We start from the raw sequence: 12418 nt of genomic DNA, 5'->3' as shown, positions 1-12418 counted from the left end.
TTTAGCAAAAACTTGAATCCCCACTTAAATTAACATTTGGTATATTAAAATATAATCTCTTGTTAATGTAATGCCTTTATTCCACAAACTCCGAAACCGTAGGTGGCAGTATGCAACTACAGTTTGTTATTGATCCGCCATTACACGGACACAAGAAGAAGACTAGGGAGAAGAAGAATAACAACATCGAGGCGAAGAAGAATAAACCAATACTAACTGGGTCTTGCTTATTATACATACAATTAAAAATGTTCGATGCCAATACATCTGCAAATGACACGGTTGAGCGCGCTTGTGGAGATGGAGAGATTGAAGTGCCTGTGTGTGACTCAAAGAAGCAGGGGCTTAAACCTGTAACGATACCGGAGGTCAACAACACTCCCTCCTCCAGGTTTCTGCAGGTCGAACTGGAGCTGAACGCTCACCTCCGCCGGCTCACCTTCAGCGAGCCTGTTCGGTACATTTACAACCCGCTGGAGTACGCGTGGGACACCCACCGCTGCTACGTGGAGAAGTACTGTCAGGGCGGACAGAGGATCCTGTTTCTAGGGATGAATCCAGGACCTTTCGGCATGGCACAGACTGGGGTGAGCGCAGCATTCAGATGAATGTTCTCTTATCATGTCGGTGAAGTGAGCCGCCGCTTGAAATGGAATGCTCCTCTATTCATGGTTTTACGGTACGGGGGTTGGGCTAGGCCAACAACTACGGAGATCGACCAATTTGATATAACAAGTAAAAAAAAAACATAATACTAAAAACATAATATTTGTATTTCATATAATGATTATATGAAATACAATTATTATCAAATCTGAAGTACTACTACTGTACAATAATATGAATTGAAAAATGGTTCGAAAATGATGTTATTACCGAGTAATAATCTCTGATCTGTTATAAAAAACATGTCCTTCATTGGTTAGCTTACATTTACAATAGTTTTTTGTTCATGATGAGCCCATATATGTCCATGTCAGATTTCATGTGATTTTATTGTACCGTTTTTGAGTACATTATTGGAAAAGCCAGCGCAATAGTTATTCCAATTTTCTTAATTTCCCAATATTTAAACTGTTCTAAAAGTCCTTAAAAAGTGATATGGAAACGTTCACTAGGTTGTTGTTCATGAAGACCAACTTCTATGTATATTTTCATGATATGTGTAATTCTTTTGAAAAAATAAAGGCAAAGTCAGCTAAAATGAACACACCCCTAAATTCCCAGTGCGTCCCTTGGTTTGTAATGTATTGAAACTGTGTTGGAAATATGCACCACCAAAGATCAACTGCAATAAGGGCCTGAATGAAGGCAGGTGGATGCTGCATTATTACCTGTTTTGAATAATGATCATGTGTCAATTAATGTGTCATGTTACTACATGTTACAGTATTACTTATATAACTAGTTGCAGCTATATTTCCCCTGTTTACCATATCAGATGTTAGTTTGCTGGGTACTCGTAGCAAAGGTTTCGTATTTCGATGTAATTTACTGCAAAAAATATGTCTGATGTGTTACGAAATCTCAAATTATTTATGTTTCTTGGCACAGGTCCCCTTTGGTGATGTAAGGTCAGTTGTTGATTGGCTGAAGATCACAGGGGAGGTCGGTCATCCTCCTGACGAGCATCCAAAGCGGCGAATCACAGGACTTGCCTGCACTCAGAATGAAGTGAGTGGAGCACGTTTCTGGGGCTTCTTCAGGAAGTTGTGTGGTGAACCAGGATTGTTCTTCAAGCACTGCTTTGTGCACAATCTGTGCCCGCTCATTTTTATCGGTGCCAGTGGGAAGAATTTAACCCCCCCTGAGCTGCCTGCAGCTGAACGGGAGGCCCTCCTGGCCCTGTGTGACACTGCACTGTGCCAGGCGGTGGAGGCACTGGGCGTCTCCATGGTGATCGGGGTTGGGAGGGTAGCAGAGCAGCGGGCGCGGCGAGCTTTCTCAGCCGCAGGTGTCAACGTGAAGGTTGAGGGCATCATGCACCCGTCACCCAGGAACCCACGAGCCAATAAGGGCTGGGAGGAAGTTGCCAAAGTCAAGTTGACAGAACTCGGTGTCTTATCGTTGCTGAGCAACATCTGAGCTCGTCAACCTTCTCTGATGCGTGACGCATCACTAGCAGCATGGAGCGCGTTCCCTCTGACAATGGATCATGATATGAGGAGTTTGAATAAAAGACTCGGTACAGTCATCATGTCTCCTCACCTCTCAGTCTGTGTCTGGGCAGCTCTAAGAAGTGCTCGTAATAGACCTTTCCACGTCAGCCATCACTACTGCTGTAAACACATCTGTTGAGCAACATGTTCTTCCTCTTTAACGACCTGTCCGTTCTTTTTGAGGTGTCTTCTCTGAATGTGTTAGTGCATGCCGACTACGGCACCAGGCTGGCTACAAATGAATGTTAGTATAAGGTGCTCTGGGTATATTATCAAGTTTATAGTCAAAGTGTAAACTCGGTATGTTGGTGAGTTCCTGCGGGGTAGTTACTGTGGTTTAATTTGTGTATAATGTTTCCTTCTGTACACATTACATCTATTGCACCTGTCCATCCTGGAGAGGGATCCTCCTCTGTTGCTCTCCTGAAGGTTTCTTCTCTTTTTTTTCCCTGTGAAGGGTTATTTGGGTGTTTTTCCTGATCCAATGTGAGGTTCTGGGACAGGGATCTCTATGTGTACAGATTGTAAAGCACTCTGAGACTAATTTCTAATTTGTGAAAATGGGCTATACAAATAAACTGAATTGAATTGAATTAATTGCATTCATTAAACTGCTTAAGACTATAGTTTGGGGGGAATGTCTTCTACAAAACTAAACACTGGTAATAACTTTTCTTCATGGTTCTGTTTCCAAAAAAGGAAACGATGCATTTCTCAGGAAGAAAAGGAATAAAAGCACTAGCTTTTGATTGGTGACATGACAAAACATCAATTATATTATTATATATGTATCGTTAATGCTGAACCTTTTTACCAGACTACTCTTTTGTATTAAAAAAAAAGAAATTATTTTGAATTGTCATTTATTTTGATAATGTATTTTACTTGTTGATGTTTACACACTGATGTTATCCATTTGACCAATTCTGTGTATTTCTGGGATCAGCACTCTTGCAATTCAATTAAACAATAATGAAATATGAAATAATTTTCTACAGCTCGTGGTTCAAAGATGAAGGATTATTAAGAGCTATGTCTCATTCTTTTCAAAATGTCCTAAATGTTAGTACAATAGAAGATGTGAGAGTAAGTTATTTATTCTAAAAATAAAGACATTGATATGAAAACTTCCCCACCAGTCATAAAATAATATACTATGAGCTGGATCTGTGTTAACAGTGATCCTTGATCGGGACTTGTCCTTTAACTCCCACGTAAAGCAAATCTCAAGGACTGCATTCTTTCATCTACGTAATATTTCAAAAATCAGGCACATCTTGTCTCAAAAAGATGCAGAAAAATTGGTTCACGCGTTCGTTACTTCGAGACTGGATTACTGCAACTCCTTATTATCAGGCTGCTCTAATAAGTCTCTTAGGTCCCTCCAGTTGATCCAGAATGCTGCAGCTCGTGTTCTCACTAAAACTAAGAAAAGAGATCACATCACTCCTGCACTAGCTGCTCTGCACTGGCTCCCAGTAAAATCAAGAGTCACTTTTAAAATTATTCTCTTAACGTACAAAGCCTTGATTGGTGATGCTCCATCATAGCTGAAGGAGCTTGTAGTACCATATTGCCCCACTAGAGAGCTGCGCTCACTAAATGCGGGACTACTTGTAGTTCCTAGAGTCTTAAAAAGTAGAATGGGAGCCAGAGCCTTCAGTTATCAAGCTCCTCTTTTATGGAACCAGCTTCCAATTTCAGTCCGGGAGGCAGACACAGTCACCTCATTTAAGAGTAGACTTAAGACTTTCCTCTTTGACAGAGCTTAAAGTTAGGGCTGAATCAGGTTCACCTGGTCCAGCCCCTTGATATGCTGCTATAGGCTTATAGCTGCCGGGGGACGTTTTAGGATGCACTGAGTACCTATCTCCTCTTTTCTCTCCTTAGGGATGAATTTTAATCTCTCAATCACACGTTACTAACTCTGCTTTCTCCCCGGAGTCCTTGTGACTTCACGTCTCATGGAGTCATCGGACTCTATGAGACGGCATAGATCCTATCTGCCTGATGGATCATCGAGGTCTGGGTCGTGGAATTCCTGCTACCGACTACGCCACTGCCCTGTTGAGACTCCGCCCACTCCTCCTCTCTACCTCCATCTGCCTGATGGATCGTGGAGGTCTCCATCGTGGAATATGCCTACTATGAACTATATACACTCTGTCATACTCATTGAATGTGTTTTAACTCTAAATCTGTCCTTCTGTACACATTACATCTATTGCATCTGTCCATCCTGGAGAGGGATCCTCCTCTGTTGCTCTCCTGAAGGTTTCTTCCCTTTTTTCCCCCTGAAGGGTTATTTGGGAGTTTTTCCTGATCCGATGTGAGGTTTTGGGGCAGGGATGTCTATATGTACAGATTGTAAAGCACTCCGAGACAAATTAGTAATTTCTGAAATTGGGCTATACAAATAAACTGAATTGAATTGAATTGTATCCACTGCTTGGCATCAGAGTAACCTAAGGATGCCCAGCACCCGGCAGACATGCATTAATCTATCTTACAGTTTTTATACACCAATGTTAATGTCACATTTCAAAACTGTGCTATGATGAAGGTTAAAGGTTATGTTTTTATTTACTTTTGGCCATGTGACCCCCACGAAAGCACCAACACCACAACTCACTTGTTCAATGTGGCTGTGTGTTAAAGCTACACTGCCATCAAGTGTTCACAAGTGGGTGACCAAGAGTCTTACGCCATCACAGACAGTGTGGAAATAAAACTCCACCTACAGAATATTATTGGTATAGTCTGTATCCAATTAGCTGAATTATGTAAATAGCTGATTAGTTGCACACAAAACACTTGAATACCCATGAAGCTTTTTATTTTCACATTGCATGATTAATCACCCATTCAATAATTTATATCATATTATAGATTTCTGTTAGACTAGTTTTTTTTACTCCTTTCACTGATTCCGGGACAGAGGGCTCACAGAAGCTGTTATGAAGAGACATGTTTTTACTCTTTAGCATAGTGCCCCCTCTCCCTCCCTCCACTGCCACTACTAAGAATGTTAATGAGCAATCGCTACCCGCAGCAGATCCTGTATCCTCTAACCATGTCCTAGAATGGGAGTTGAAGTCCACATCACTGCTTTACCTTGTGATGAGCTGCTTACTCATGAACTGCATCTCCCATGAATCTCCCAGCACCACTCATTTGACTTGGGGGCCCACATGGTTCAAGAGATGCTGGGGAAATTGCACGAGACAGGATCGCTCATCACCGGCTACAGATTGATCCACTGCTCTGTCCTTCAGGAGCGAGCTGAAAAGACATCACATTCATTTCTCAGCAGAATAAGGTAAGACAAAATGAACACCACAAAGTTGATTCATTCGTGAAATCCAAGTGTAATAATTACAAGAGAATTAATACTTACATATAGCAATCGGAACTTTAAAATACCAAATAAGTGCTGATATTTGTGAATACAAAGAACCAGGAAGGATGGTCTTGATTTAGTTTGTACGATATTTCTTTTTTAATGAAAATGTGGCTATGGTTGCTTGGTTTTAGGAATGAAATATAAGACATGGAAAACACTCATTGTTTCAGTATTGGAATATAAAGTGCAGCTAATAATTGGGCAGCCTTATGTTTCAATAACTAATTCATAAGGCTATTTCAATTATTTATGTAATTTATAAAAATGTATATATTCATCCTCATATAGATATAAAATGTAACAGTGTTCTAATGCTTTAAGATGACATGGTAAGATCTGTGCGACCAGTAGGTATATGGGCTTGTTGTTTCTTCACATATTGTGCAGCCACAGGCGACTGGTGTTACGACCACGCTGCATTCCTGATCTGACTCTGCTATCACCTTTCTTCAGCTGTTCTCCACCGGACTGAAACTGGAACACATTTCACCGGATCCAAATATCAGTTCTTCCTAAACAGCACAGCTTCCTATTACCATGGATAAACAATCCACGGTGGTGTTTCGAAATGTGGGCCAGCTGTACTTCCCCCAAACCAGAGTGGAGTGCCACTACAGTCTTACCTCTGACCACCGGTGGAGCAGCAGTGACTGGATCGGTATTTTAGAGGTAGATTTCCCCACTTCAGCCCCATACATCACTGAAACAGACAATATTTGAGCAAAATAAGATCTGTGTCATAGGGTCGTGATGGGGATGCACATTTATATTTTTTAAGTAGTCTAAAACGTGTCTGTTATTGTGTCACAGGGCTGTTCCTCAGTGAAACAGTACTACACTTATACATGGGCGGTTGTTCCTGAAGGCTACACTGAGGGTACCAGTATCAACTGCTATGTCCTTTTCCAGGGTAAGAATCCATCAAAACATTAAAAAACATATGACACAGGTGATAATTCAATAGACCACACCCCCACCGTCAGGGACCTGTCTGTCTCCACTGTGATGTCAGTGCCTCAGTCCTGGGGTACAGTGCCACATCAGCGACTAGATTTAGAAAATATTTTTCTAAAGAACTAAAATACACTGCATATTACATCTGTATATTTGCTACAGCATCCTACCTGCCCCGCCCCAGTGCTGTGCAGTATCAGTTTATATATGTGGATTCGATGGGAGAGGTGTGTGCCCGGAGTCGCTCCTTCAATTTCCGTGCTCCTAAGCCGTTGGAGGAACTGGAGACTGTGAAGGAGGAACAAGATGAGGAGGATGGAGAGGAAGAGCTGCTCATAGTCATCCCCAGGGCTCAGCTGCTGCAGGTGGAAATAAAAAACATCACTCAATATATTGCATTCAACCATTGCTGATAAGCTACTCTTCCCTTCAGGGTCGTAATAAAAAAGGCCCTTAATGTAACTACTACTGTAAATCCATTAGTTACACTGTTTGAATATCCCTGTCCTCTTTCCCCATGTTGTGAACAGAATCAGCTGGATGAGTGCTTTAAAAAACAAGCCAATACACATCAGGCTCTGGATGCGGCAAAAGAGGAGACAGAGAAGGAGAAAAGGAACAGCAACACAGCCATGGTGGAGTGGGAGCGGGAAAGAGAAGCAATGAAGGAGGAGCTCTCAGAGCTTAGAGACAACTTAAGACTCAACTGTGAGATGTTAAAGAAGATGGAGGGAAAACACAAGTTTCAGGCAGATCATGCCTCCAGATGTCTTGGGGTAGCCATCGGATTTTTACCTCCAAAAAGTTCAGAATCTCATTGATAACTAATTAAGAATATACACATGGAACAATAATCTAACTACTTTCTCTTTTCTCTCCACAACATTGAAAGAATGGGGAATATAATCAGAAAAATCTGACATATGAACTGAGTAATCTCTTGGCTGAAAAAGATGAGAGCCAGCAGCGAATTAAAGACCTGGAGGAGGACATCAAGATCCTAAACCACAGGAAGAAAGAGGAAAACGGCGACCTGGAAAGGCACGCGTTTGAGACATATGCTACAATTGATATTCATCATTGGTATATATTTACTTCCTTAGGCCTAAAACAATGTTTTTGTTTCGCACAGGCTGAAGGAGAGAGTGAAGAAAATGTCCAGTCAAATGAAACATGATGAGGAAAAAAGAAAGTGTCTGCAGGTAATTGGTGGTGGAGCTTCTTCTAAAACACAGCTGAACCACAAGACGAACACTTGAATGGGACCAGGTCAGATTGAAGTGGTTTGGTGTTTTGCAGCAGTAAGAGCAAGATCCCCTCAATTGCATCAACTCACAAGTAGAACTTGAGAAATGTGTTATTGTTCCCTCGTCTCCGTGCAGGTGGAGAACCAGGCTGCCCTGGTGGAGGTACGGCGGCTGCAGGAGCGTCTGGAGACGAGTGAGCATGCCGCCGAAGGCCTGCGGAGGGAGCTGAGGAAGCTGGGCACCCGTCAAGGCCAGACCCACACTGAGTTGAATCAAGCCCGGCTGCAAGTGGCCCAGCTAACCCTGTTGCTGTCTGAGGAGAACCTGGTGCTCAGGGAGGAGCGTGCCAGCTGGGCTCTGGAGAGGGAGGCCTACAAACACGCAGCAGAAGTGAGGACACGGCAAAGCATAGAAACACCGACATGTCAAACTATGTTTTATTAAACTTGCTTTTTTAAAATTCAGACAGAGTCAAATAGATTCCAAGAGGTGAGCTGTGAGGTGCAGAGGAAGGAAGAGTGGTTCCGGGAGGAGAGGATGGAGAGGGAGAAACTAGAAGTAACGCTTGAGCAAGAGCGAGATTGCAATCGAGTAAGTAAATCCAAGTACATTGCAGTCATTATTATTCAACACAAAAACACACTCAGCTCTAAATATAACTCCATGTGCTGCGAATCTGCATCGTCAGTTGATCAGATTACATTTTGGAAACTAGAGAGCGATGCCAAAGTTCGGCACAGTTCTTTTATTACTCGCTTGCAGGCACAAATAGAAAAGCTTCCGTGAAAAGCGAGTAAACATTTCTCCTCACTGTCATGCGATCAACAACAGCAGGAAAGAGGACGAGCCGGGTCAGATGGGTATGTGTGGTCAGAGGGTCTGAGTTGAATTCTGCTGCCCCTGTAGGTGCTGCTAGGTGACACGAAGAAAGAGCTCCAGGATCTGAAGGCCAGTGTGAGGACAGCCCAGAGAGGAGAGCAGCTGCAGGTGGACACACAGGCAAGGGTCCACACCAGACTACATAGCCTTATATCACTTTTATTACTTGTATTATTCTGTAAGATATACTTATATTACTCTGTAAGATATAGCCTAACAAGACAAGAGTGTCAAGAGTATCAGTTCCACCTCTTTGAAAAAACATTAGTTTTGTTAATGCTTTTTTCTTCTTTTTTTATATCAATGCAATTTGGAACCAAAGGTGCATTTAGTTTGTTTTTAGGCTCATTAGTGGTGAGAATTTAACCGAGTACATTTCAATTCAATTCAGTTTATTTGTATAGCCCATTTTCACAAATTACAAATTTGCCTCAGAGGGCTTTACAATCTGTACACACAGACATCCCTGTCCCAGGACCTCCCATCGGATCAGGAACAACTCCCAAACAACCCTTTCACAGGGAAAAAGGAAAGAAAACCTTCATAGTTGTACTTTACCACTACTACATGTAGTTGTACCTATTTATTTGGTTAGAATGAGCTCTTCATATCTACACAGAGAGCAGGGACTCTTCCATGGAGAACAGACAAACCAAAAGCTTCTTGTTTTTAACGTTAAGGCAGCAGCTTGAATTTGGTCCTGCAAACGCAACTGAAGGCAGCGTAGGTCCTATACACACTTTGAAAAGGGAGCTGTGTATTCAGTTGTTTTAAATCTCCAAACTCACTGCCTGATGTAACTGAATCCTACACATTAACCCTTGAAGCTACCAGTTACTTTGCAGATTTAGATTAATACGACATATAAACAAATAGATGATGAATTTTTTAGGTTACGGGTCAATTAAGATTTCAAAATGATGCGACACATTGTGTGAATTATTCTAATCCGATAATATAATATATGCAAATGAGTCATTCGCTAATTTACTACTTACATTATATTTTATTGCTAAGACTTTATACTTAAAAGTATTCGACTAGTTTTCCCTCATCCTGCAAGTGTTGGCTCCAGTTCCTTTGTTAGACAGTGAGGGTTGAAACTGGTAAAAAGAGAAAACATGGGACAAAGACTTGCACATTGAAACACCAAAGTTATACATTTACAGAAAAGCGCTAACTTTTAAAAAGTTGGTCAAACAAAATCCTTTCTCAATGTTCAGCATCTTAACTGGATATATTATGACAATCACATATTTTAACATCTGTGGATAGATTTATATGTTTTCCTATCTCTAACGTAATCTTTTAATGACTTATTGACTTTGATCATAGTTTGTTTCACATTACCCACAATCAACAGGTCAACGGTTTTAGACTATTGAAAACAATTTCACAATCTGAATTTGACATGTGATGTAAATCTGATTATTACTGCCCGATCACGGATTATAAGGGTGGATGGACCATGGAGATTATATTTGGTGAGCACATTAAACACAACAATACAAATGGCCAATTATTGAGTGAGGGGAATGGAGGAATGATGGAGGAACAGCTGGATGGATGATTTCTCTGCAAATTAAACTAATGTAAATCAGAATATTATATTGCCACGCATATAACTAAAAACGATAAACAAAATGTATATAACTTGCATTATTAGAGAGCTGCAGCGATGATTTATTTTGTTGGCGTTACACTGGTTCCCTCAACAAAATGCAGATTAGACGTTTTCACTGGATTTCGGATTAATCCAGGAAATAAACTCTGTGGCCAAAAACACTTTTGGTACTAATCTTCAAAATGACCACATTTAAGGTTTGTGATGCGTGAATACAACCGCTAGAAGTAAAAAGATAATTTTAGGCAATAGACAAACTACACCACAGTTGCATCCACGGAACATTTAAAGTGTTGGGCGTGATGACGTTCAGTAGTATCATTTAGCCATGTGCTAGCAACTGCCTTTGACACGTCAAAATAAATAAATAAATCAGGATATGTTAAGACGTCAGATGCACAGATTAGAGTAGGAAAAATAACATGTAGACATAACTGAAATGATATAAACAAAATGTCATTTCAAATGAACTTATCGCTGTGGCCAAACCAGAACACACCCAGCCTTTATACATCCTCCCCTTAACTAGACTCCTCCCCGATTCATTAATTGACAGGCGAATGGCTCCACCCTGTCCGGTCTCACAGAATTGACATTCAAGCGTGAGATTTTTCAACAACTATAGATCAGCCATTTTTGCTACCTTGTAACCAACAGTCTTGTTACAAGAAGCAACGAGTGAAATGTAAATGCCTTACATCAAATGACATGGGCTATATTATCTGTTTCTTATTAGTCCATGTATTACAAATCCACAGCAGTTAAATTACAGCACTTTATTGTGAAATGTGATATTTAAACGCCTCGTCAATTACTTAAACATTACCTTTAAAACTAAAATTACAAACAGTGCTCCCTGTTATTTTGGGTGTGTATATTATTTCACAACAGGTAAATCTCCAGTTTACATCCATCTCTGCTTCTGTCTCGTCACTCAGAATGTGACGAGACAGCGCGGTGAGCCCCCGGCTGCTGAAGGGAAGCTGAGTGCTGATGCTACCGCAACCCGTCGACCCCGTCCTGAGGTGACAGTTCTGGCTTTCTACCAGCCACACAGTACACACCCTGTTTCCCTCCTCCATGACCAGAATCACCTCTGCTAAAATATTATGGCATGACTTCATTCAGTCTCCTCCCTGGCAGACGCGTTGCTGTTTTAGAAAAGCTGCGGTTCCATTTACCGAGCACTTTCTTTTCTTCTGGGAAGAGTCATGGGGAGCACTAGAGGGTAAAAATAAAGATGAAAATAATATGGTAATAACAACATCACAAGAGTAAAAATAGCAGCAATGCTCATGTTACTCAAGCAGTAGATCAGCAGGAGTGTGTTGTCTTTAAAAAAACATTGTTTATCCTCAGCACCTTCAGTAAAACGTTTAATCCTCTTTCTCTTTGCAGTGAACTGGTCGACTCCCCCATGTGGTAAAACAGAAAGAACTAGAACGGGCACTCGGTAGAGCGCATACCTTCGCATATCACAAGATTGGGCATTGAATTATGAACATTTTGGCATTAGTTGCCAATTGGATAGAAATTGACCGCGCTATGGTAAAAAGAAGATTTTGACCTTTTCATGACCTTGACCTTTGACCCGATCGATCCCAAAATCTAATCAAATGGTCCCCGGATAATAACCAATCATCCCACCAAATTTCATGCGATTCGGTTTAATACTTTTTGACTTATGTGAATAACACACATACACGGCGATCAAAACATAACCTTCCGCATTTTCAATGCGAAGGTAAAGATGGACGTCTTGTTTACCACTACAATGCAAGCTCATGCGGCTCATAATGAAACCTTTTATGTTATTCTATTGTTGTTTTGTAGCTGCTCATGTAGAGCATTGCCTTCACAAAGGTCTTATTTATAGTGCAGAGCTTTTTGACTTTTTGATACAAAATGAAGTGTCTGAGAATTTTGCTTAATAATCAGATGTTCATATGCAGATACCAATGGTCTAAAAATATATTTCAGTTTATTTTAGACAATCTTTAATAATAAATATTAAAAATACATATTTTAGCTGATTTAAATGTAGATCTGTTATAGTTGTTTTGAGAAAAGCTTGGATTTAACATCCTGCGTCTTGTTTTGATGGCATATCAGCCCCATGTGAGAGTGAATCCTCAACCTGCGTCAAATGTGC

General features: G+C 40.9%; 2 protein-coding genes across 3 annotated transcripts; both read left to right on the top strand.

Moving 5' to 3' along the window:
• The first annotated feature begins 71 nt into the window (after nucleotides 1-71).
• Nucleotides 72-3009, top strand: smug1 (single-strand-selective monofunctional uracil-DNA glycosylase 1). The gene is made up of 2 exons (XM_056436819.1): nucleotides 72-587; nucleotides 1555-3009. Exons 1-2 carry the CDS (start codon nucleotides 111-113, stop codon nucleotides 2083-2085), a joined length of 1008 nt encoding a protein of 335 aa, XP_056292794.1. The 5' UTR covers nucleotides 72-110; the 3' UTR covers nucleotides 2086-3009.
• Nucleotides 3010-5914: 2905 nt separating this feature from the next.
• On the top strand, nucleotides 5915-12348 carry LOC130207991 (calcium-binding and coiled-coil domain-containing protein 1-like). 2 transcript variants are annotated; one of them, XM_056436815.1, is made up of 11 exons: nucleotides 5915-6231; nucleotides 6373-6472; nucleotides 6679-6881; nucleotides 7047-7292; nucleotides 7409-7557; nucleotides 7649-7718; nucleotides 7899-8153; nucleotides 8229-8354; nucleotides 8670-8762; nucleotides 11205-11291; nucleotides 11665-12348. In XM_056436815.1, the coding sequence occupies exons 1-11, from the start codon at nucleotides 6100-6102 to the stop codon at nucleotides 11665-11667; spliced, it is 1464 nt and encodes a 487-aa protein (XP_056292790.1). In that variant the 5' UTR covers nucleotides 5915-6099; the 3' UTR covers nucleotides 11668-12348. The 2 variants fall into 2 exon arrangements, with proteins under 2 accessions (XP_056292790.1, XP_056292789.1); XM_056436814.1 differs by having other exon boundaries at nucleotides 11205-12348.
• Nucleotides 12349-12418: the final 70 nt, after the last annotated feature.

This window comes from Pseudoliparis swirei, chromosome 18, assembly GCF_029220125.1.
Source record: "Pseudoliparis swirei isolate HS2019 ecotype Mariana Trench chromosome 18, NWPU_hadal_v1, whole genome shotgun sequence".
Taxonomy (NCBI): domain Eukaryota; kingdom Metazoa; phylum Chordata; class Actinopteri; order Perciformes; family Liparidae; genus Pseudoliparis; species Pseudoliparis swirei.
The sequence above is the reverse complement of the archived record's forward strand: the minus strand, read 5'-3'. Positions and strand labels throughout refer to the sequence as shown.